We start from the raw sequence: 26,946 nt of genomic DNA on the forward strand, positions 1-26,946 counted from the left end.
AAAGGCAAATCAAATCTCATTAATGCTTTCCAAGTACTTCAAAAATCTCAAGTCAATGAATGTTTTGGGAAGTACTCCTATCAGCAGGAAAACACACAGGGAAACATTTTACCATTTAGTTCCTGGAAAGGTTTTTTTGATTTATTTGTTTATTGAGTCTCAGGAAACTGTTGGTTTTGATTCTTCTAGAAAATAAGACTCCCTGAGGAAACTGCTGGAGGAGTTTAATATGGTTTGTGAGGTGAGCTCTGGATATATTAAGAGCTACGGTTCAAAGAAGAAACTACCCAGACCCTGTGACACACAGGACTATCTTGGATGTTGATAAAGTACGAGCACTGCTCAGCCCACGAGCTGCTTACAGGTCTGCTGGGAGGGACCATTCATGCCCCCATCGGAAAGGAGCCTTCAGCACAGGAGGTGTTAAAAACTCATTTAAATACATGACAGTCTAGTGCAAAATTGAAAGCACCAAGGTGACTTCATGACTAGTACCAAATGTTGAATAAATATCGACTGACTGAAAAACTCAATACGCCTCTGTCCAGAAGAGGAAGATAAAGAAGACAGCTTCATTCTTATGCTAAAATAAAATTTAAGAGTTAAAAAGAAAAAGAGATAGGAAAGATTAGGAGTAGGAGTTCAGAGAGAGATCAAACATGATCAAGAGTGGTCAAAGAAGATTTTAAAGAAAAGGTAAGAACCAGAGCAAGGCCTTGGAGAAGTGGCTGATTCAGACTTGCAAAAAAAGGGGAGGAGGGAATAAGAGGACCCTAGCAAGTGAGGCCACAGTGGGACCATGCATTAAGTGTGATCAAGGTCAGCCAACTAACCAGTTAACAATGTTGGACAATACATGTCTTGCCCTCTCTAAACATTCACAGAGGTTGTCCTATGTCCTGGGCGCATTCACATCTTCATCATCTCATTTAAAAGTTCGCAGAAGCAGACTCAACAAGCACTCACAAAAAAGACTACAGCAAAGAGAATTGGAGGGCTAAGGCAGATGTTTCTGCCTTCCAGAGCCCACAGAGGCATCACTTCCTTTCCCTGAAGCAGTGAAATTCCCAAAGCTGGATGACAATGGCGTCTCTGGGGCTCTATCCTAAAAAGGCAAGCAGGGAGCACAACAATACCCCCAAGCGAAAGAGCCTCACTTCCTCAGGATGAGCAGCATCTGCTTTTTCTTGTTGGTATACAAAGTACTAGGGTGTTAATAGCTAAAATAAAGAAGCCTTGGGTTGATATCAACTTACCTTCAATTTACCTCCAGCTAAAACCCACCTTAATTGGCTCTACTGTTTTAACTAAAATGAGCAATTTAAAACAGTGGGCCAATGAGCTCCAACAGTAAGAAGACTAAACACACCTTCTGTGTGTTTGTCTATTTGCTTTTCTAGTAAATATTCAACAATATATTTATAGGATCTAAGTGATCGTTTTCCCTCTATATGAGTACGAGTGGAGTGATTAAATGGTTCCCATTGGGAAATGCCGGGCTTGCTGGCAAGTCGGCCTTCAGACTCTTTCAAAAGAGCATTACACTGCATCCTTCATGGAGCTAGATGGGAGAGATAGTGTTTCTATTTAATCATCTGCTCACCACAAAGGGAAGCCACACTAACTTCAGCAGGAAAAGTGTGTGCATTAAATTACTTCTGAGGCTCCCTGAAGAGTAAGGCTTGTAGGTTTGGGACTGCATTACAATTAAGTAATAATGAAAGAGAAATCATGTCTTTTGATCAAATAATGCATTAATCCTACCATATACCAGGTATCACTGTTCACTCTCCAGGTAATGCTGAGTTTTGGGGGTGACTGTGTTGGGAAGATCTCCTGCAGAAGGGAAAGGCTATCCACTCCAGTATTCTGACCTGGAGAATTCCATGGACTGTACAGTCCATGGGGTTACAAAGAGTCGGACATAACTGAGCGACTTTCACTTTCTTCCTTATTCCACAGGACAGGATGCAGGCACAGAGTGAAGCAAAAGGGGGTCCATCTTGGAAAACAATGGCAATTAAGATGCCCTGGAAAGCTCTCAGGTGAGAATTAGTATTCACCGCATCAAGGAAATCCTAGGTAGTTTTAATGGAAGGATGGTCTAGTCATTTCTTAAAGTTCAGTATGTACAAAACATTTTTTGTCAGAAAGTCTACATCCCTCACAAGCCCCCAGTTCATGCAGCCCACTACCTGAGCAGGGCGGATGCTGTTTAGGACTCCTCTTCACCACTCCAGACCAGAGTTCACTAAGCAATTAGCAGGATGGCGAGACTCTCCCGGGAGGCATTTGAGAACAAGTTTTTCAAGCACTTTAGAAGCATTTATATATACCTAACATGCCATTAATCATTCTTATCTGTTCATTAAGGCCGGCTCCCTCAGGACTTCCACCCGCCAGTTCTTACTCTGCCTGGTTCTTTTATCTACATAGCTGAAAAGGAGTCTATTTCCTTTAAAACATATTTTATAATTAAAAGACTTCATTAATTCACAGGGGTGTGTTCCACCGATGAGTCGGCACTTTCAGAGTACTATTAAACATACACAGAGGCCATTCTAGGGAGGGTCTGCGTAGAAGACAAAACCTGCAACCACAGCTTGATTTAGGGATATATCTTCAACCCTGGAGAGATTTCCGACCATTGTTATAGCATCATATAAACCTCCAGTCCCTATCAACACACATGGCTTCCTTCTGTCCCCTACTGCAAAGGGAGCAGGGTTTTCACTTCCACTGCAATCTACTTGCTATAAACTACAGGCAGAAAGGAAATCAGATACTGTAACAATCAAAAGCAATGAGTTTTAAATGTCATGCCAGATGTGACGTGACTATACCTCTGCCGGGGACTCTCCCACACCCACGTTCCATCCTCCGCTGGCTCCTGGGTTCATCCATCCTAGCGCAGCAGGCAGGGAGGCTCCAAACAGTGTGAGATGCAGCCAAAAGCCTCCTGGTCTCATTTTGTTGAGTCTGTTGAGAAAATGACAAATGCCCAGCACTAAGCACTGCAAAATGTAAACAAGTCAAGGGGTAGTGAGTGAGTGAGCACCTGCTCTCCAGAATCAGATAAACATGACTCTATGTGCTGGCGCCAGGTCTTCTGGTTTACCGTGGAGAAGTTATACTGCTTTGGAGCCTTAGTTTACTCATCTCTAAAGTGGGGTCAATAATATGTACCCAATAGGGCTACTGTGAGGGCTGAAGGAGGCAGGGTTGGGCACACAGTAAAAACTCTAAATGCTGACTGGTATGCAGAAACCCACTTGAAATACACCTGTCACTACATCTGTAAGAACAAGTGAGGGTGGAAAGGCTGAGACAGCACTGATAGGTTACCATGTGTCCATGCTTCAGTTTCTGCAGACAGCATTTGCAGCTGGGCACACAGTAAACACTGGTGAGAAATCATGTTAAATCTGTAGTATTCCTGTTTGTAGCTGAGGACTCAGGTAACCAGATTCAGTTCAGTTCAGTCACTCAATCGTGTCCAACTCTGCGACCCCATGAATTGCAGCACGCCAGGCCTTCCTGTCCATCACCAACTCCCGAAGTTCACTCAGACTCACGTCCATCGAGTCAGTGATGCCATCCAGCCATCTCATCCTCTGTCATCCCCTTCTCCGCCAGGCCCCCAACCCCTCTCAGCATCAGTTAACAAGATGGTGAACTTCAAAACATTAAGGGGTCTACTCTTTTCATTTCTGTTCTAAGACCAATCCTTCTTGTAGTAGAATTCAAGCATCCACTGGATAACAGGATTTCAGTAACATTTAAGATGTTTTATGAGACTCTCTTTAGTATCGTCTAAAATACTAGAGGACGAGAAATGGGCAATTGAAAGTAATAAAAGAATTACATGGATGCAAAAAACACAAAGGATCAGCTGTAATAAAAATTCAACATCCTAATATATGCTGGGCATTGTGTTAAGAGGACAAAGACACAGACTGGTGCATTTGTCCAATTAGCTGTCCTTTTGAAGGTTTCCACTGTGAACATATTCCAGCCTTAATTTCAGTATCTCTGAGAAACATAGCCAGATAGAGCTCATCATGCAGTATTTACAACTCTTACCCAAGGAAACTTTAAGGGTTATTGATTTCTGTGAGCACCACACAATTTAGTGCTTAACTGCATGTGGTCCACACTGCCTAGTGCTCATGGCTGTGGAGATGAAACACAGAGTGCCTTGGAGGCCAGCACCCCTGTGAGGTGGCTCAGGGCTGGTCCAAAGCAAGTGTCCAAGTCAGAGATGATGAGCTGCTTGAGAGACCGTACAGCCTGTTTGAAGGATCCACCCATGCTCACCCCCAAAGCCAACAGTTTAGAAGGATCCCTGTGCCACACAAGGAGAGGGATCAAACGATCACTAGAGCTGCTGCCAGGGCTGCCAAACAAATACACTGCCTGCCACCTTCCAGGCTTCCTTTGGCTGCCTTCCATACCCCAATAAAGCTGCTGTTCCAGACTTGCTTTATGTCCCCAACTTGAGACAAGAATGCCCACAGCAATGAGGAGCTAGACTGAAACTTGTGGGCATGTAACACTGGCCTATGAGAGGCAAGGCTATAAGTTATGGCTGTCTTTTAAGGAAGGTATCTTTTTTCTTTTTTTTTTTTTAAGGAGTCCACAGGCTCCTACTCCTACCCATGTTTCTTCAGCCATTCACCTTGGACATCTGTAGGGAAAGCTGGAGCTACGGGGGAAAGAGTCTGGTGGCCAGTAATTACAACATGACAGTCATAGTCTCAGCGCCCTCTGCACCAGCTCCCTCCTCTGAAGAAGGCAGAGCAAGGTGGAACTGGTACAGCAGCTACCTGGGAGAAGGCTGCAGCGTTATCAGCAGCCACCCAGCACTACGTTACCCATCCAGGGCTCGAGCTAGGGTGTGTGTTCTTACAGGGAAGGGGAGGAGGGAAAAATCACATTCAGGACTAAAAGAGAATAAAAATGACTTTCCCTAACTGCAACCAGTTTTTCTAAAAATAAATAGGGCAACACCCTACTCTCCAGAAATTATTCTCTGAACACAGAGCCACGTTCCAAAGACTGCAAAAAGCTGCTACTCGATTTTTGGAATTTTTTTTTCTTCAAACAAGCAACAGTAATTCAAGCTGGAACAAGAAAGACACTGCTTCCCACTCCACTTCTATTCATTCTTCCCTATTTATCCACCACCACACGGTGCTCATGGAGTAAGCATACATATCACAGGTCTTCTCTCCCTTTTCATGCCTTCAAGCCTAAATAAACTAAAAAAACAGCAAGATAATCAAAACTTACTCTTGATAACTTACAGATGTCAATTCCTGGAGTTATAAAATATTCAAGCCACAATATCGAGTATTTAGTTTTCAATTTGTCTAGTAATCCAAGACCAATTATTTTGGATATTTTATTATTAATGGATAGCATCAGAATAAATTCTGTTCAATTGTTTTGGAAAGCACCAAATCACTTCATTCAAGAGGGTGTACCCAGACCTCTGACATTACCCAGCTGTCCTGAGCTGTGTTTCAGCAACCTGAGCTGCAGCATTTCTGCGCTTGGAATCATCTCTGTTTTTGTCTAGATCGTGTTGAGGTCCCCATAGGATTTTACTGGATGACAGGGAAACATGAGCCAGGCCAACTCCTGAAATATTCCTAGGCAGCCTCTCTGTAAAGTTTATTTCAGCTTGGCCACCACCAGATCAAACCTCATTTGCACGGCAGATGCGTCTGAGACGTCATTTTATACTCAGGGTGATTGACAATTCAGTCCATCTACAGCAGCAACAGCCTTAAAATTTACAACTCAAGTTTTATGACAGTTCAGTTCATAAAAAAAAAAAGAATTAATACTGGGTCTAAATCAATTTTGATGATCTGTCTAATAACCAAATAGAGATTATCTATTTGGTTAACACTTATACAGCAATTACTATGTGTCAGGCACTGTTCTAAATGCTTTATAGGTACTCACTCATAACCCTCATTGCTATTGCATGAGGAGGGCAAGGATTAGCTCCTAATTAGATAACAGAGGACATGGGTCACAGAGAGGGTTAAGCACCCTGCCAAGGCCATGTGGCAAATAAATGACAGAGCTGGGACTCCAAGCCAGCCAGGTGGACGTGGATCTATATTCAAACCCTGTCCACTGAGGCCTCTTGATACTTAGCAATATTTCATTTGGATGAATGGGAGTTTTTAGTATGATGGGGAAACATCTACATAGAACAAGATCGGAGGCCCTGAGCCCCAAGTCTATCCTCTGAAAGATGCTGAGACCCTGTTCCTCCAGCCTCCATGGCTCCAGCAAGGCCAGAGGAGCAGAGCGAGGGGGAAGTCAAGCTGCCCCCTGCCCCACACTCCACCTATGATGGGGCCACACAGCACACTCTCCTTGGCCCTCATCACTGCTGTCTTTATTGGCCTAGAATGAATGTGGCTGAAATTTAAAAAAAAACCATGAGGAGATGCAAAGGATGCCAGGCAGCAAGGGTGCCCTTCAGCTCACTGGCAATGCCAATCAGCCTGGTAGATGGTCACTTGGGGAAAGAGGATCTGTTGAAAGATTAATTACTCCTCAAATTCAAATAGTGCTACTGGCCCTCAGACAGAAGAACATACAACAAGAATCCCCCCATCATAGAAGTAGGAAGGTATCACCAATAAGGTCACAAACCCTCTTTTTCAACCTAGAGCTCCTTTTGAAATCACTTTAGGTTTATAAGCTTCATCCAATCCATGCTAGAGTCCCAAGATTGGTTATAAATCTACCTGAGATTGTTCTCATAAAAGACCTGGGACTATTTCTCCTTTCAAACAACTTATAAAACACAATCACTTGATATTTAAGATATCTCGTTTCCAAGGAAAGCACTTCACTGCTTCCTCTGGGGTTTCCCACCTGAGGCTCATGTTTCCACATGCTCAGGAGAATCAGGTGCCAGGCTGGCCCTGATTACACAGGCACCAAAGGCCTGGAAGGTGGAAAGATTCACCCAATATATAAAGCCAACTCAGTGGCCAGACCTAGACTAACGCTGGAGCATACTGACCCCCTAGGCAACTGCTTTGTTTCTTCTATCATCTTAAAGTTACATATGGAATATGTGTTCATTCTGTTTAGACAGACTGGTTTTGCTTTTTTTTTAAGTTATGGATGAGCCCTATTTCATCTTGCTATTTCACCTTGCTGTGAAAACCACAGGATTTCCTGGTGTTATAAGCTGATAGCTGTACTATTATCTATTTGTATTTAAAATTATAGAGGTACTACTCCTCTGTAGACTGTAACATTCCAAATACTGACTTGCTTTCTGAAGAAAGTGGAAAAACCTTGACCAAAGAAGGCAAATGGTCGGGGAGAAATAGATATGAATACGTAAACTCCAAAGCTGCCCACCAGAGAACACACAGCGGCACGCAATCTGTCTTTACTGAACAGGGTCAGAGGCCAGAGAGAAGCACCGACATAAACACAAACTTCTCTTTCCTCCTCCAGGATCCAGCTCTGTTTGGGAAGAATCTGGGAAGAATTCTGACCCTCAGAGCTCTGGGGAAGATTATTCCCTGGTTTGTTCTCTCTTATCTTTTCTCTCAGAATATGGTGACATTACCAGTCCAGACATTATGGAGTAGTCACGCAGAAACGGCTCCTCTTTGTCACAGACAGGACCAGAAATTACAAAGATGATTTGGCAGAACTGAGCAACACCATCCAGCCTTGAAGAGGACGGTAAGGTTTGTGACTTTGAGCCTCCTGAACTTCTAACCTCATTGAAAAGTGTATGCTCTAGCCAACTGCTTTTAGGTGCCTTGCCTTTTACACATGTGATGTTGGCAGTCAACAACACACACCAAAATCCTACAGTTCTCTCTCCATGCTTGCCCCATGTTCAAAGGAAAAAAAAAAAAAAAAACCAACACATCAAAAGCCCAAACTAAAACCAGGAAGCTATCTGCTAATTTCTTTTGCAAGGCTTAGGACTGCAGTTTTGATAGGTGAGTCTTTTAGGAAAAAAGAAAGGGGTTCAAACTTTCTAAAATAGTTTCTAGAATACCAATCCAAGGAAATTAGGCATGGAAACATAAGAAGGCAACCATGAAGCAAGCCAAAATGAAGTTATATTGCATTCCCCAGTAATCATCTACTCTCTTTGGTTAATTGTTCCTACATTTGATAAATTTGATATCTAAATTAGTCTATGTGTAAACCTATGACACTCCTATTTACTATGAAGTTAACATATAGAATCCTCAACATTCAGATTATACTTCTGGAGTACCATGTTTTCTCCACTGCGGTTGTGATTTACTTGAAGTTGCATGCCTTGTGTTATGCACCAAGATAGAAAATGTAAGCAAAGATGTGCTCTTGAAATAACTGCCTAATTTGATTAACTAGTAAGCACACAGCATCACCAGAAGGTTGAGTTTGCAAAAAAATACCAAAAAAGGCAAAGTAGCAATTAAGGAGTTTTTAGGAAATCCTGACTAGTCAGTGCCAATTTCTGAAATATAATGTTGTCAAACAAAAGATCACATCATGAAGATCACTAAAGGGGTGGAGGGGGGGAGCAGGGTGCGAGGGCTGGGGGAAGCCTTCAGCCCTTAGGAGGAGAAGAATCCTGAATGACTAGCAGATCAAGGTAGAAAAATTCAATCTATCCCTCCCTCAACTACCTCTAGGACACAGCCAAAGGGATAAAGCTTCTCCCCTTACCCAGAACAAGCTGCCCCTCTCTTGGGGGGGAAAAAAAAATAAACCTTCCTGGAATTAATAATAATAGAAGGTGGGCAAAAAAAATTGAAGAGAGGAAAATCCATTGTAACTTTTATTAAGCAATTTATATTCATTACATCAAAGACTATTTTCTTGCACTGACCTTTGCTCTGTCTGAAGTCTTTGGAGAGACGGCTGTCTTTTTTTATACAGGATGGGAAGAAAGTGAACATTCATCTGAGTGTGTTTAAACAGAAAAAATCTAGTAATACTGCAGTGTCTTCTCACAAAACTAAGATGGGAAGCAGACATGGCCCTGTAGGACATCAGCTCAGGTCTTCCATGAGAGCTACTGCCTAAGGGCTGATGGGCCTCTGGGGTCAGAGATGCCACATCCCTCACTCCCCTGACTGTCCTTCCCAGGTGAGCAGCTCCGCCTGACCATTGCCCAGACCCATGGCCTGTCTGGATCATTCCAGGATCAAGAGGACACTGATAAAATTCATCTCTCGCTTTCCCCTAACCCTGATGGTAGGAAAATAATTCAAGACTTTTAAGAAAAGTCCGAATTTCTTCCTGACCCCTTTTTTCTCCTCATGGGATTGTGAAATGGGCCCATTTTGGGGTGCACATTTTCAGTGCCACGTCCTACTAAAATTCTGTTTGGCCCAGAGAATGTGGACGGATGTCTGTGTCTCGGGGGCCCATCTAGCACAATTTCTGGTGCACAGGTTTGCTACAAATTCACGAAGGGAACAGACCACAGCTATTGGCGTTGTTTTCCGCTCGCCGGAAACCTCGGCGGAAGCGACACCTAGAGGGAAGCGAAGGCAAGGCTGCGGAAGCGCTATTCATCAATGTCGGCGACGGCGATCAGGAGCGAGGTCTGCTGGACAGCGCACGGGGGACCAACTCTGGGCTAGACGCAGACCTAGGCGGCCCAACGCTGCCTTGTCCCTAGGAGCTTACATAGACGGACACGTGGCACAGGATGCTCGGCACGTTCCGGGCATGGTGAGAAACCCTACTGCTTCCAGCAGGTTTCTGCTCCTGTCGGAGGGGTGGGCGCCAAAGTCCTCAGGTGGCACACCTCAAACGAAGGCGCTCGGGGCACCGCTTTGTCAGCTGAAGGCAGCCCCGAAGGGTCGCGCCAAGCTCTCCTCCCTAAACTAGAGGGGACACGCGCTCCCAAAGCGGAGCGCGCACTGCCCGAGTCGCCTAGGTACCCCCGAAACTTGGAACACATTTTGTGCTGGCGCAAAGACGGGCGGGAGATCACCCATTTTACAAGCTCTTAGGACCAAGCGCGGTGCTTCAACATCCCCTAAACAAACTGCTTGCCACTGACTCCCCAGCAAGTAACACCGGAGCTTGCTTGGAACAGCGACCGGCCGAGCGGAAGGGGAGTAGCGGGCTGCCCGAGCCGAGCGGGGTCCCGGGTCTCTCCCCACCTTCTCCGCGGAGCCCAAGCGCTCAGTCTGGACGCGGCGGCCCTCCGGGTGGTGAGGGCCAGGCCCGGGCGCCGCGGGCCCTTTGAGCTGCAGCAAGCAGGTGCCAAGTTTCCCCGCAAAGCTGGAGGAAAGAGGTAGTGAGGACCCCCGCCCCACGCCCCAGCCCCGGGTCAAGGGCACAAGTCCGAGCTCAGGTGCAACCGCGCTCCCCGAGGCCGCTCGGGATCCAGAGCCCCAGATCCGCACCTGCAGGGACTCAGAGCCCGGCGCCCGCTGCGGGCTCGGCCCGAGTGGTTCTGCGCGGTGCTCCGCGCCAGCCCGGTCACTCTGGTCCCCATTGCAGACTTGCCACATGCCTTGGCGCCCCAGCCTTTACCCGGAGTCCTGGCCCCGACCGGGGTAGCCCTGCCTAGCTCGGGTGCAGGGGTCCCGTGCCCGCCTCCCCGCAGGCGGGCAAACTTAGCTCACCCGGAGCGGCGGTGAGGACAAGCAAGCACCCAGCCGGGCCCTGCAGGCAAACGCGGGGCCGCAGGCGCACGGATCCCAGCGGGGTGCAGGGGGACCGGCTGGCGGCGGTGGCGGCTTGGCACCCTCCCCACAACCGCTCCGAAGCTGTGCCGCGTACCTGAGGCGGCCGGGGCCGAGAGGAAGACCAGGTGGCCGGACTCGGCGGGCGGGAGGGAGCGCCCCGTGGTGGCAGCGGCGACCCGGCCCCGTGTCCTTCGGTCAGTCTCCCTGGCTGTCGGCGGGCCCTGGGCGCGCTGGAGGGCTATCGCGGCTCCAGCTCTCTGAGCCGCCGCTGCCCGCTGCTGTAGCACCGCCGCGGCGGCTGCCCTATTTCTGCCGCCGGGACCGGAGCCCGTGACGTCACCCTCCCGGCCCCGCCTGCCCAATCGCCGCCACCTGTGCGCGCCGCCCGCCGGCAGCTCAGACCCGCGCGGGGCCCGTGGCAGGTGCGCGGAGCAGCCCGGCGCGCACTCGGGGTGGGAGGGCTCCGGGGCGATCTCTGCAGCCGCAGGCGGAGGGGGCTCCCCGCCCTGGATCTGTGGATCCCTGCAGGCAACGAGCCCTCCCACCGGCCGCCCCAACACACCCCTCCTCTCCTCTGGCTCTTTTCCCGGCGGGGCTCCCGAAGGCTGTGCTCTCAGGATGCGCGGCTGCTCTTAATCAGCTGCCATAGCTTGTGCAGCTCAGGCGGGCCGGTACACTACACCAAGAGAGCTGTCCCTGGAGGCAAAGTCAAATAACACCCCCTTGCTGAGTACCAACCACCGGCTAAACAGCGAAGTTCTCCTCTCTCCCTGAATCTGCCTTCTATCACTGCAGAATCTTACGAAACCACACGCATACAGAGGTAGTCCCAGGTGGCGCTTGCCCAGCCTGGCCAAGGTCCGACCGGAGCGTCCTTCCTTCTCCTAAGCTTGAAACCAGACATGAGGCCCAGACCTCGCCTCCAAGCGTGGGGCTCCCAAAACTTTCTGGATCCCTTCTCAACATCTACAGCTTTTGGAGACTGCAGCCCAGTGATCGTGTTGTTTTCTTTAATTGGCCTAAAGATCAGTCTTGGTGACCAAATAAACTGGAAACTTTGTAACAACTAGCCCTGTCCCCTCCCCGCCAAAGGTCATACTGTGGGTCCAGGGTGGCATCAGACTTAGGAGGGAGACTCCAGCCAGCCTAGTCTGCTGGTAACTAGACTAGTTACCTGATGGGCAGGAGCCTTTGAAGGGTGGAGGGGGGATTCTGCTCTGGCTGTGTGGGCAGCAGGTGATCCCCTGGCATGGGGGAACAGTGTCTTGTTCATGCCTCTGTGATCTTTCCTGGCCTGGAGGAGGGGCAGAGGGGCTTTTCTGCTGTTAAGGTTAGTCAAATATCAGGAGAAGCAAAACTGGCATGGAAGAAGAGCTCTTAAATTTGTGTGTTCCTTCTACAGGGGCCTCGTGTCTACCAGGCACTGTAGGAGGTGCTGGGGAGACTGCAGTGGATGGGCCAGCATGGTCCCTGCCCTTACACAGGTTTAGTTCTGGGATGCAGCCCTCCCTCTATTATCACTCAGCTTGTAACCCAGAGCCATTTGTATTTCTGCTATTGGTATGTTTCCCCATCTGTAAAATGAGGACTTGGAGGAAATCTGGGTGACTTTCAGGTCTCACTCTGCTGCGACTTCTCCCTTGGATACCATGATTTGTCCTCAGAAGCATAAAGGCTGCTCCGTGTTCCACGCCCCTGGCCTTGGCAGGCATGATGCTCTCTCAGAATTGACCATGAATCTTTGCCAAGGCCACCCATGACTGAAACTCCAAGGCTGGCATGAGGCCAGACTCTCTGCAGCCAGACCAGAAAAGGGACAGCACTTTTCATCGTGGGAAAAAGAAGATGAAGATGACATGTAAAAGGAAGCCAGGAAGTTTGGAAACATGTTGAGCCTCCCTCTGAAGTCAGTGGTCAAGATGGAGTCTCCACAGCCAGGAGGCTGGGTTCAGCCGCCTTCCCAGACTTTGAGGTGTTTGGAAAAGCCAGTTTTTGTTTTTAGCTCTGAACACAAAGTCCCTGAGTCAGCCTAGTGACCCTATTACATAACCAAGGCAGGCCTTGGGGTATGTGTTTTTTAATAACTCAGGGTCATGTGTAAGTTGATCGACTGAGATCAGAAATAGCTCCCTTTAATGCAGGGACTGGACTTCGATAAACTTCCTCCACTTCCCACAGAAGCAGAGAAATGTAGCTGCTGCGAATCAGATGTTCGGAATATCCCTTAGAGATAATGCTAACATCTGAAGTGAGCTATTGTGACTACTGAGCATAAAATAAGACTGGAATTAAAAGTCACCTTGGAATAAAAAAGGTGAAGTGTGAATGACGAAATAAAACAAGCCTTCAGGGAGGCAGCATCAGATGCCAGCAGACCTTGACACTTCTTTCAGTTGCTCTATGCTTTCACCTCTTAGGGCAATTCTTGGTTTAATAATACTCCCCAACTTGGAAAATGGGCTAGATTTTACATATAGTATTTCAGAATTTGCCTGAAATCTTGTTTCAGGACTTGCAAGCACACTGATGATTCTCAGTAGCCAACTGGGATGCTTAAATGTTGAAATCATACAATTCGGTAAGTTTGAAAGGAAAAAGTTAAAAGGCAACATAAATTCAGATTACTCCCCAGGCAAATTCAGAGACACACAAGAGAAACTTATCGGTGCGTTTTTTTACCAGATCAGGAAGTTAAAAAATTCCCGATATGTATTAGGGATTTTACTTTGCCAGTTTTAAAACTTTTTCGGTCTCTAATCTTACTAAAACCACAACCATATGACCAAAAACTGCTGCCAAATAATGGTGTCTCCTACAGGTCATTTCAGATTGCAGCTGCACATTAGATACCCAGAGATGACACACAGCTGTGGGGATAAGAAGGGTCAGATTCTACCAAAAGTTACTCTGTCCCTGGCTTTGGGTCAAGTCCACCTTGGGCAAGACAAGTCCCCAGAAATACCCATTAGAAGCCAGACCAGGAGGTCACATTAGAAGGTGGGAACAGGCAAGGAACAGTATTCCTTGTCTTGCATAATTTAACATTCTGCTTCCTCCCCAGAAATGTCTTAGTAAATCTTCAAACCAAACTATGTAGTTGATTGAAGAAGCAGTCTGGATCTTAGGAGAGCCCTGGTCAGAGAGGCAAAAAGACCGGGTCCATGGCCTGCCTCTGTCCCTCTTTGGCTGTGTGAGTCAGGATGAATCCTACCTTTCCTCGGCTTGTTTCCTCAGCTCTCAAGAAGGGGTTGGGAGAGGGTGGAGGGGGAGGCAGTCATATTCAGTGAGCTTCTGAGAGCATTTTCAATCCTGCAAGTCGATGCCTATATTTTGCTAGAAGTTAGGCCTACTCTGATCTAAAGCTGTGACATGAAAGGTTTCCCTTAAGTCTAATATTAATTCTTAAGTGATGATTCATTGTCATCTAGAATTTAAGGCAGTGTAGGCACCAAATTCAAAATCCTAGACCTAAAATCACGCTCAGAAATAATTACTTTAAACTCTGATTTAGGGAGAAAGGGAGTCAGCATGGAGATAAGGTATTCGCTCAGGAGAAAACTGATTTGGGAAATTTTTCAAGGCAATGAAGAATTGGTGTAGGGTCGGAATTCTGATTAAGAAGGTGGGATGAATGAGAAGATGTAGTGATGGAAAGGGAATTGTGACTGGAGAGAGTAGAGGGAGATGAAAACCAAAACCCTTCACCATAGTACTGTTCCACAGACAAAAGTCCCACCAAACTCCCAGGGCCTAGATTGATGGTACAAGGGGCCTTAAGAAAGCCACTGATAACAAGAGGAAATGATGCTCAGCTGCTCTCAGAGTTCCATGTGCCCAGGGACCATCTGGGATGAGAAGGCCAGGCCTCCAGCCCACAAAGCAGCATGTGCACTAGGATTAGAAAGCAAGGTGAAAGAGGCAACGCGGTAGGAGAGCCAAGGGAGGGGCCAACCTCCTTCAGTCACAAGGGATATTTTTGTCATGACCCCATTTTCCAGCTCACTAGTAGAGGATGGTAAATAGCATGACTATCTGAAAAGGGGATCATTGGCAAAGATGAGCTCCTACTTATGCAGATTTCATCTGTTTGAATATCTGCTTCATTCAAATGAATATGCAATATTATGGCAGGTCATCTTCAGTGTTATGAAGAGAGCTATGCAGGATGAGGATGTATCAGATGGTGCTGGACTTAGTTTGTATACTGCTGAAATCTGAGCAGGCATGCTAACTTCTCTGCCCCTATCCTCCACCAGGGCTTTGGCTACTTGCCTTGCTTCCTGGCCAGAGTGGCCTGATCAACTGCTCTGTACTATTCGCACATTCTTAGAGCCAGGTGCCTCTGCTGCTATTGCCAGCAGCTCAGATCAAGATGCCCTGTGTGTGGCAATAACTGACAAAGAAATACTGGCATTGGTCAGACTGGAGCCCTGCAGCTCTGGCTTCCCCAGAGGCTACCTGAGGGGCTACTCATTACATCATAGAGGTCGGGGTGGAGCGGGGGTGGGGAGTTTCTGCCTCAGGGGTGGGTGGACCTGACCAGTGGGAGATGGGGTGCAGGAGGGAGCCAGCAGATCAATTCTTACTTCCCTGCCCTGGATGGTCTGTACAGAGGTGCAGAGAGCTCTGTGCCTCATCTCAAGACATCCTTGGAGACCAAGCCCTCAGCTACAGTGCTTGCAAAGCTGCAGCCCATTCAGTATTTTGTCTTTCTTCTTCCTTGTTCCTGCTTCCCTGAGACTGTATCTCTCCTCAGTCAAGTATCAGCACATGAGCTTTTGTTTCAGGTTGTTTTCTAGACCAGTGGTCCCCAACCTTTTTGGCAACAGGGACCAGTTTTGTGGAAGACAGCTTTTTCCATGGACCATGAGGGAGTGATGGTTTCAGGATGATTCAAGCACATTGCACTTTTTGTGCACTTTGTTTCTGTTATTATTACATCAGCTCCACCTCAGATGGGCAGGCATTAGATCTCAGAGGTTGGGGACCCCTGTTCTAGACAATCCAGGCTAAGAGGAAGAGTAACTCAGAGTGAGTATGGTTACTGTCCTTAAGAAGGCAAATGACAAAGGTCTCTCTGAGGAGGTGCTTAGAGCACCTCCTTACATGAATAAATGAGGGGACAAGATGTGAAACGAATTTAGTGGGGAGTTTTCAGGCTGAAGGCACAACAGGCATAAAAAATGTGATGTAGGATCTGGCTTGATGTGATTCAGGCCAGCATAACAAAGCAGAGGGATATGGGTCATGTTGCTGAAGAAGGCGGAGAGCTCGGCAAGAGCCAGACCGTATGCACTCTAGGCTGTGATGCACAATGACTTTAGGTCTGATTTTAGGTGTAATGAGAGCCATGAGAGGGTTTTGAGCAGGAGAATGACATGATCTCCTGCATGTTTTTAACAGCTCCCTCTGGATGCTCCATGGAGAATAGACGGCTAGAGGGGATACTGGCTGAAAGTAGAGTGAAAGCAGGAGAAACAACTAGTCAGCTGTTGAGAAGTACAAGGTCATATCAGCTCATCGTGGTCATCACTGCATCACACCAGCATCGAATGTTCACTGATGGCCGACTATACGCTGAGCACTAGGCCTAATCCTTCAGATATGTTACCTAATTCTCCGAACAGCTAACTCCATAACATCCCCGGTTTATAAGTTCAACTTAGAGAAGGTACACAACTTACCTCAGGCAATCTGTCTGGCAAATGGCAGTGCTTGGATGTGAGCAAGCCTGCCCTCCCCAGCATGACACACTTCTGCATCAGTGGCACAGAGTGTCTAAACTCTTGGCAGCTAATCCAGATCTCAGAAGTCATGTTCTACACACCAGTGCCTAGAAAACCTTTTGTTCTGAACCTACTGGTATGTGTACTTACTTGTCCTCACCATGAACCCTTGTCATATCAAAACCAGACACACAGTCTTTCTCTCTTCTCTGACTGCGGAATGTCAGTTGTGTTCGGCACAGTCTAAGCCAGTCACGGAGCTCCCATTCTCCCTGCTGGAATCTGGTCTGGGGTGAGCAGGGGACCCAGGAGAGGTGCGAGAAAGGCAGCTGGGGAGATAAAGAAGTGCACTGGAGGAGGCAGTACTGCTTTTCTCTCTAGATACCCCATGACCTGCAGGGCCTCCTAGACCCACGGCCACCATCCTGCGACCCTGAGAGAAGCCCTGTGGGCCATGAATGATGGCAGAACACAGGAAGGAACCGAGGACCTTCACGCACTGCTGAAATGAGCTGCTAAAATAACCAACTCTGAGGCTGCCCTAAATCCTAGTTTTCTATTTTCCTCACGACTTAAACCAATTGAGTTGGCTTTCTGTTACTTAGAGTAGAAAACATACCAAATGAGAAAGAAGCTAAAATGTAAATAAAAGCTGATTTGATCGGCTTTAGACACTCCCCATAGGAGATGCACGTGTGTGCTCAGTCATGTCCGACTCTTTGGCGACCCCATGGACTGCAGCCCACCAGGCTCCTCCCTCTGTTCATGGAATTTTCCAGGCAAGGATACTGGAGTGGGTTGCCATTTCTTACTCCAGGGGATCTTCCTGACCCAGGAATCGAGCCCTCGTTCTCTTGTCTCCTGCACTGGCAGACAGATTCTCTTGCACTGCGCCACCTGGGAAGCCCGCCATGGGAGATGAGTGTCTATTAATATTGTCATCATCCCACTTAATTTGTCCAAGAACCCCAGGCTAGTGAAAGACTGAAGTCTCTTGACCCCAATCCAGTGCTCACACCTATAGTAATTTTCAGTTATGGAGAACATGTCATTAACCAGGACCCGCATTTCCTAATTGCCCTAGATGAGTGCCAGTGGGCACTTAACAGCTGATGTGTTCAGAATACTTCAAAGCTGACAAATACATGCACACCCAGCACACTGCCCAGCCATATGTGACTTGCAAATGCCTTTCACTACTACTGTCTTCAAAAAATTTTAAACTGGGTTTGCCATTTTTCTGTGGTATGTGACAAAGAAGTGATTTTAACCTTCAAATTATTTAAGAGTATCATATTAAGTATTGTATGCTACAGTTTGTTTTAATGTATTCCTTAATAATATTTATAATATGTAGTCATTACAGACAAATTTCCACTTTGTATCATTTAACAACAAATACGCAGTTAACTCTTTTAAAATTATATAAAAGAAAGCACAATTTTCTACATTATACTGAATATACTAAAAAATGACATGTCAAATCTGGCTTAGAGAATGTATGTACACTAAAAATACTTTGAGATTTAACTCCATGATGCAGCACCAGTACAAGCAAAAGCTGTTTTCCAAGAATTTATGTCTAAAATTATGGAATTTTATGCTAAAAACACTACTGGTTTATTTTTATAATTTCTATGTTTTGCTTATAAATGACAAGAGGGGACAGATTCTAGGCCGCTATTTGCAAGCACTCTGCAAATAGCTCATTGTGGGTGTGGGTAGACCCTTTATTCTCAATAAATGAAAAGCCAAATTGGGTATAATTGTTACTCTATTTTCTCCTCTTCACACTGTTTTTGAAGTACCAAGGACATCTTGATGCTCCATATAAGGATTTTTTTTTATCAGATGAATGCAATTTTCAGATTGGAGAAGGTAATTTTGAAGTAGGATTACAGTTTTGCCATTTTTTGCTCTTAATTATCTTGTATTTCATCATCGGGTTCCTTATGTTTCTAGTCTTTAAATGTAATCTATTATGGGCACAAATCAAACATATTTGACTAAGAAGAAAAACAATTTAAAATGTAACAGTCTCGACCATCCCAGCAGTCAGTGCTGTTCAGCCAAGAGATAAACTGAGTGATGGAAAAATAAGTGTCCTCATCTGACATCCCTCTAACCACTATGTGTGCTCACGTGTCACACACCAACAAGCTTGCAGTCTTTCATTACAAATGGAAAAAATTAAACAGTGTACCACTTACTGTTTTTTCATTAAACCTTTCATTTTTCAATGATTGGAGATTCACGTATAGTTGTAAGAAATAATGCACAGCAATTGTGTCCATTTTACCTGGCTTCCCCCAGGGATACATCTTTGTCACTTACCACTTCTTTGCCACATATCTTGTAAGACCTTTGTCCAGTATCACAACCACATACTGATACTGTGGCTGTCAAGATGCAGAATCTCTCCACCACCACAGGGACCCCTCTGTGGTCCTGTTATAGCTACTTCTGCCTCTCACTCCTTATCTCTAACCCCTGGCAACCACTACTTTGTCTTCATTTCTATAATTTTGTCACTTCAAGAGCATTACACAAAGAGAAAGATACAATATTTAACCTTTGGAATTGGCTTTTTTTCAGCATGATTACCTTGAGACTCATTCAAATTGTTTGACATATCAATAGTTCCTCTGTATTACTGAGTAGTATTCCATGGCATGGAAGTACCACAGTTGCTTAACCACCTGGGTTGCTTCCATTTTTGGCTATTACAAGTAAAGTTGCTATTAAGATTTGTATACGGGTTTATATAGGAATATCAATTTTCGTTTTTCTGAGATAAATGCTGAGTACAGTTGCTGGTTTGGCTGACAGCTGCATGTTTAGCTTTTCCAGAAATGATCAAACTGTTCCTGAGTGACTATAGCATGTTACAACAATACATGAATGATTCTGTTTCTCAGCCTACATTACTGGTGTCACTATTTTTTGTTTTAGTCATTCTGATAGGTGTGTAGCGATACCTTGTGGTTTTCATTTACATTTCCCTAGTGAGTAGGGAGGAGAAGGCGATGACCCCACTGCAGTACTCTTGCCTGGAAAATCCCATGGATGGAGGAGCCTGGTAGGCTGCAGTCCATGGGATCGTGAAGAGTCAGACACAACTGAGCGACTTCACATTCACTTTTCACTTTCATGCATTGGAGAAGGAAATGGCAACCCACTCCAGTGTCCTTGCCTGGAGAATCCCAAGGATGGGGGAGCCTGGTGGGCTGCCGTCTGTGGGGTCTCACAGAGTCGGAAACGACTGAAGCGACTTAGCAGCAGCAGCAGCAGCAGCAGTGACTAGGGATGCTGAACATCTTTTCATGTGCTTAGTTGTCATCTGTATATTTTCCTTATTGAAATGTCTTTAGGCCACTTGCTAATCGGATTTATTGAGGTTGCTTGTTTTTACTGTTGAATACTAAGAGTTCTTTATACATTCTAAATATTAGTCTTTTGTGGACATGTGGTTTGAAAATATATTTTTCCAGTCTCTAGCTTGTCTTTTCATCGAGTCTTCTGCAGAGCAAACAGTCTTAATTTTGATGCAGTAAAGTTTGTCAATTTTTCCTTGTTACAGATTTTTTATATATATATCAAGTCTAAGACTCACTCTGATGGTTCAGACAGTAAAAAAAATCCAGTCTGTAATGCAGGAGGCCTGGGTCAGGAAGAGCTCCTGGAGAAGGAAATGGCAACCCACTCCAGTGTTCTTGCCTGGAAATCCCATGGACAGAGGAACCTGGCAGGCTACAGTCTATGGGGCCACACAGAGTCAGACATGACTGAGCAACTTAACATTGTCACTTTCTAACTCTCAGAGATCAAAGATTTTTCTATTTTTAAAATTACAGTTTAATAGTTTTACATTTAAGTCAGTCATCATTGTGAGATAATTTTCATTCGAGGTCTGACACTTAGATTGAGATTCTTTTTGTTTCCTCTAAGCTTGTCAAATTGCACCATGTCTTTTATTGAAAAAGCTTTTCAAGGGTCCCTAAAAAGCCAAACCAATCATGAGAAAGAAGACTGGAGGGAAAACAAAGTTGGAGGTTTCCCACTTCCCAAATTCAAAACTTACTACAAAACTACAATAATCAAAACAGTGTGGTACTGGAAAAAAAGACAGAAACGTAGACCAATGGAATAGAACTGAGAGTCCAGCAACATATACATATGGGCAATTGATTTTAACCAAGGAAACCAAGACTATTTAATGAAGAACAGTCTCTTCAACAAGTGGCACTTGGGACAATTGGATTTTCACATACAAAAGAACGAATCTGGACCCCTATCTAACTTCAAACAAAAAATCAACTCAAAACTGATACATGACCTAGTTCAGTTCAGTCGCTCAGTCGTGTCCAACTCTTTGCAACCCCATGAACCGCAGCACACCAGGCCTCCCTGTCCATCACCAACTCCAGGAGTTTACCCAAACTCATGTCCACTGAGTTGGTGATGCCATCTAACCATCTCATCCTATGTCATCCCCTTCTTCTCCTGCCTTCAATTTTTCCCAATGTCAGGGTCTTTTGAAATGAGTCAGCTCTTCACATCAGGTGACCACAGTATTGGAGTTTCAGCTTCAACATCAGTCCTTCCAATGAACACCCAGGACTGATCTCCTTTAGGATGGACTGGTTGGATCTCCTTGCAGTCCAAGGGACTCTCAAGAGTCTTCTCCAACACCACAGTTCAAAAGCATCAATTCTTCTACACTCAGCTTTCTTTATAGTCCAACTCTCACATCCATACATGACTACGAGAAAAACCATAGCCTTGACTAGATGGACCTTTGTTGACAAATAATGTCTCTGCTTTTTAATATGCTGTCTAGTTTGGTCATAAATACAAGCTTAAACCATAAACCTTCAGAAGAAAACATAGGGGTAAAATTCCGTGACCTTGGATTTAGAGATGTATTCTTAGATATGGTACCAAAAGCATGCGCAACAGAAGAAAAACAGAATAATTGGATTTTATAAAAACTTAAACCTTCCATGTATCAAAGAACATTATCAGGAAGTAAAAAGACAACCAGGAGAAGGTAATGGCAACCCACTCCAGTATTCCTGCTTGGAGAATCCCGTGGACAGAGGAGGCTGGTGGGCTGCTGTCCATGGGATCACACAGAGTCAGAGACTACTGAAGCGACTTAGCATGCATGCATGCATTGGAGAAGGAAATGGCAACCCACTCCAGTGTTCTTTCCTGGAGAATCCCAGGGACGGGGGAGCCTGGTGGGCTACCATCTATGGGGTCACACACAGTTGGACAAGACTGAAGTGACTTAGCAGCAGCAGCAGAATGGGGAAAATATTTTTAAATCCTATATCTGATAAGAAGACAACATAAAAATATAAATAACCCTCACAACTCAACATCAGAAAAAGAACTTGAATAGACATTTATTTAGAGAAGATATATAAATAGCCAAAAAGCACATGAAAAGATGCTCAACATTCTTAGCCGTTAGGGAAATGCAAATCAAAATAAGATACTATTTTATGCCCACTAGCATGGCTCAAGGAGCTTGCAGGTTTGTACGTCAGAGTAATGTTCAGCAACCTTCACACTTCATGAATGGGATAGGCAGTAAGGGCTACAGGAATTCAACAGATGTGCCTTTGCCCTAAGTAGTCAGGAAGGCCATGCTGAGGGCTCCTTAAGAACATAGCAGAATCTTTTGCATTTCAAAACCACCAGTGTCTGGCACAGGGCCTGGCTCACAATGCACATTAGATAACAGTTTTCTACAGAGAGGATGTTTGAAACAACCTTACTGTTCCACCTGAGAGCTGTGCAACCTGAGGCAAGGCACGTAACCACTCTACCTTGATTTCCTTTTCTATAAAGTGGGAACAATAACACAACCTGATGTCCAGGGTTGCTCTGAAAATTAAATGAGTTCATATGTACAAAGCACTCATTTAGTAAGGACTAAGTGCTGTGTAAATATTTGCTCTTATTATTATTATTATAGCTATGCATAAATGAACAGACAGTCTCGAATAGGATCTTGGAGCAGACTTTAACAGATGGACTATGGGGAGCTGGGGTGGGGTGGACCCTAGCACTAGCAAATGTGCAAAAATAGGAATAAAAATTATTGCTACTTATTGAATATCAACTGAACACTAGTGCTTAATTCCCTAACAACCCCTTGAATACAGTAATTATCGTTATTATACAGATGAGGAAACTGAGTCTCAGAAAGGTTAAGTGACTTACTGATAGTTACACAGTTCATAAGGCATCTGGGATCTACATTGTTTGACTGGAAAAGAAAGGTATTAAGGATAGCATAAAAAGACGGATGGCAACTGGATTGTGTCAGGGCGCTTTGGGCTTTTTTCTGTTGAGGAGCTGCAGTGACAAGGTGAAAGCCAGGCTCTTGGACAATGACCCCATTAGTGATGTGACAAGACAGACTGGACTTAATGTTGTCTCTTCTCCAGCTAGAAGCTCGCTTTTCAGTTCCGTCCTGTGCCTGCACTTCTTCTCCCTTGGAGCCCACATCCATGAGCATTCATCCTTACCGCACCACTGGAATGGCTCTTGTGAGGTCACCTCCATGCTGCTACTTCCAATGGTAAATTATCAGTCCTCATCCTGCTTGACTTATTCATTCAACAGATTGTTTGTTGAGCATCTTTTCTGTGCCAGGTCCTATTCTATCAAGCATAGAGTAATGGAGGAAGAGTCCCTGTGCTCATGAACTTGCAGTCCAGTGATCAGCAGAACTGGACACAGCTCATCACTTGCTTGCCTTAGCCATACTTCCTCCACTCCGTTTTTAGGATGTCACTCTCTGGGTTTCTGTCCCTCCCTGGCCATTCCTGCTTGATCTGCTATGCTTGTTTCCATTTGTGTCTCCTCCCTCTGGATGCTGAGGTGCTCTGGGTCCCATTCCTGGGATCTCTGCCCTTCAGCGCCTTTGCTTGCTTTGTTCAGGAGCTCTTCCAGTGCATGGCTTTTATCACCTGTGCAAGCTGCCAACTCTGAAACTCCTATCTTTTTAGCCTGGAGACCATCCTCCTGAACTCCAGGCTCCTATATGGCCCACCCTGAGCTAGTCCCCTTGAGTAGCTGAAAGTGAAAGTATTAGTTGCTCAGTCATGTCTGACTCTTTGTGACCCCATGGACTGTAGCCTACCAGATTCCTCTGACCATGGAATTCTCCAGGCAAGAATACTGGAGTGAATAGCCGTTCCTTTCTCCAGGGGATTTTCCCAACCCAGGGATTGAACTTGGGTCTCTTGCATTGCGGGTGGATTCTTTACCATCTGAGCCACCAGGTGGGGCCTGTGAATAGCTGAAGGGCATCTCAAATTTAATGGGCTCAGTCTGATTCCTGACTTTGCTTTCTTCAAAGTTGAATTTTCTCCACTCAGTCTTCCTCAGATCTGAACATGGTAACCCCATCCTTTCAGTTGTTCAGTCCAAAACATTGAAGTCATCCACAGCTCTTCTCTTTCTGTTACACCCCAATTGAATCCATCAGCAAATCTTTTTTTCAATTAATCTTTATTGCAGTATAATTACAAGGTTGTGTTAGTTTCTGCTGTGCAGCAAAGTGAATCAGCTATACATATACATATGTCTACTCTCTTTTGGATTTCCTTCCCACTTAGGTCACTGCAGAACTTTGAGTTCCCTGTGCTATACAATAGGTTCTCATTGCTTACCTATTTCATGCACAGTGGTGTATATATGTCCACCCCAATCTCCCAATTCATCCCACCTCTCTTCCCGCCTTGGTATTCATACGCTTGTACTCTACAACTGTGTCTGTATTTCTGCTTTGCAAATAAATCCATCTATACCATTTTTCTAGATTCCACATATAAGTGACATTATACAGTATTTGTTTTTCTCTTTCTGACTTACTTCACTCTGTATGTCGGTCCCTAGATCCAACCACACCTCTGCAAATTGCACTTTTGTTCCTTTTTATGGCTGAGTAATATTCCTCTGTGTGTGTGCGTGTGCGCGCATGTGTGTGTGCGTGTGTGTGTGTACAACACACCTTCTTTATCCATTCCTCTGTTGAGGGACATTTAGGTTGCTTGCTTCCATGTCCTGGTTATTGTATATAGTGCTGCAATAAACACTGAAGTGTGTGTATCTTTTTAAATTATGGTTTTTCCCTGAGTATATGCCCAGGAGTGGGATTTCTAGGTCATATGGTAATTCCATTTTTAGTTCTTTAAGGAACCTCTACACTGTTCTCCATAGTGGCTGTATCAATTTATATTCTCACCAACAGTGCAAGAGGATTCCCTTTTCTCCACACCCTCTCCAGCATTTATTGTTTGTAGATTTTTTGATGATGGCCCTTCTGACTGGTATGAGGTGATACTTCATTGTAGTTTTGATTTGCTTTTCTCTAATAATTAGTGATGTTGAGGATATTTTCAGGTACCTGTTGGCTATCTTTAGGTCTTCTTCAGAGAAGTGTCTATATAGGTCTTCCACCCATTTTTTGTTTGGGTTATTTGTTTGTTTTTTTTTATATTGATCTGTATTGAGCTGTTTGTACATTTTGGAGCATAATCCCTTGTCAGTTACTTTGTTAAGTATTTTCTCCCATTCTGAGGGTTGTCTTTTTGTCTTGTTTATAGTTTCCTTTGCTGTGCAGAAGCTTTTAAGTTTAATTAGGTCCCATTTGTTTATTTTTGTTTTTATAGATCAATAGAACAGGATAGAAAGCCCAGAGGTAAATCCAGACACCCATGGACACCTAATCTATGACAAAGGAGGCAAGAATATACAATGGAGAAAAGACAGTCTCTTCAATAAGTTCTGCTGGAAAAACTGGACAGCTCGTGTAGAAGAATGAAACTGGAACACTCCCTAATACCATACACAAAAATAAACTCAAAATAGATCAAGGACCTACATGTAAGCCTGGACACTGTAAAACTCTTAGAGGAAAACATAGGCAGAACACTCTGACATAAACAGCAAATTTTTTCAGCTTCACTTTCTCAGCATATCACTGCCTTCACGGCCACCCAGCACTGTCTCAGGCCACCACCAACTCTCAGCTACATCACGAGCGCTTGCTTCCCTCCCCCCGAAACTGACCCCACCTTAGACTATTCTCAAAACTGCAGAGCTTCCTCTTAAATATCATTTGGACCATGCCACTCTTTTTCTTGACCCCCTCCCCCAAAGACTTATCATTTCACTTCAAGGAAAATCCCAAGTCCTCATGAGAGCTTGTAAGACCCTACACAATCAGCCCATCATCTCTCTGATGTGAGTCTCCCTTCCATCCTCCTTGTTCACTCAGCTGCAGTTGCATTGGCCTTGCGGAACACTCCAGGCATGCGCCTGCCTGAGGCTACCTTCCCAACCCCTGCTGGCTCCCTGCTCTTCCCACAGGGCTCTGCTTCTTCACGAGGCCTTTCCTGACAAGCCTACTTAAAATTTCAACCCTTCCCCACCAGAACATGCCCCATCCCTGTTCTCTGCTTTATTTTTCTCCCATAGCACTTATCATCTTTCAATATACTATATATTTTGCTTTTAACTCTCTCTCCCCACTGGAATGTGCGCTCCATGAGGGCTGGGCATGTATCTCTTTAGTTCCTTAGTATATCCTCAATCCCTAGACCAGTGTGGCAATAGATCCATCAACATTTGTTGAGTGGATGATTAAATACATATATAGAGATCCTGAGTGTCAGACAGGGGAAGCCCTATGACTGGTCATCAGGTTTTCCCCAGCCCTAAGTCAACAGAGAAGGTATGTGGAGCTCATAGGGTGACTCGAGAGGGGAGAGATTTCCCAGGCAGATTTCCAACAGCCTCAGCTCCTTCCTCAAGAGAGGCCCTCATCCTGTCCTCAGAGCTTTCTCTGCTTCCAAAGCAGAGCTCTAAGTCAAGTCAGGAAGTTCCAAGTAGGGCCAAATCCCTGGAGCAGGAAGGGGCAAGCTCCCCTTCCTGGGGCCATCTGAGGAAGAGGCACTGAGGGCAGAGAAGAGCAGTGGGCAGAATGGAGCCTGCAAGGACCAGAGCCTCCAGCCCTACCCTGTACAGCATTATCTCTGACCACCCAGGTTCAGAGGGTCCCACAAGCTTCCACGTACAACCTTGTGTGCTCCCAGCCCAGGGCTGAGCCTGGGGAAGAGACAAAGGTGGCCACCCTACCCATGGTGGTCTTTCCTACAGGCTCATTCTCCATCCCCATCTTCTTTACACAGACTCTTGGTGAGCTAGGATAAAAAGGGTCAGAACTGACTTTTTAGATGGAGAAGGCAATGGAAACCCACTCCAGTACTCTCCCATGGACAGAGGAGCCTGGTAGGCTATAGTCCATGGGGTTGCAAAGAGTCAGACACAACTGAGCGACTTCACTTTTTCACTTTTTTTTACTTTTTAGAACAGGAAGAAAGAATCTGCACTGGTTCTGATTAACATTGAAAGGCAGGCCCCAGTCACATCCACCACAGGTATGTTAAACAAACACAAAAGAGACAACAGGCACAGTGCCGTGGCAGAGGAGC

The 26,946-nt window shown here is 45.4% G+C and overlaps 1 protein-coding gene across 3 annotated transcripts in view; it reads right to left on the reverse strand.

The window, feature by feature from the left end:
- The window catches only part of FSTL4 (follistatin like 4), a 768,172-nt gene that overhangs the window by 418,421 nt on the left and 322,805 nt on the right, over positions 1-26,946 (reverse strand). For 2 of the 3 annotated variants that reach the window (XM_060416502.1, XM_042250516.2), the window contains one exon: positions 2,844-2,979. In XM_060416502.1, coding sequence (XP_060272485.1) covers positions 2,844-2,969 — 126 coding nt within the window. In that variant the 5' untranslated portion in view covers positions 2,970-2,979. Of the gene's footprint in view, positions 1-2,843; positions 2,980-10,797; positions 10,984-26,946 lie in introns of those variants that run through there. The other variant, XM_027970246.2, reaches the window with a different exon arrangement.

The sequence above is a fragment of the Ovis aries genome, chromosome 5 (genome assembly GCF_016772045.2).
Source record: "Ovis aries strain OAR_USU_Benz2616 breed Rambouillet chromosome 5, ARS-UI_Ramb_v3.0, whole genome shotgun sequence".
NCBI classification, from domain to species: domain Eukaryota; kingdom Metazoa; phylum Chordata; class Mammalia; order Artiodactyla; family Bovidae; genus Ovis; species Ovis aries.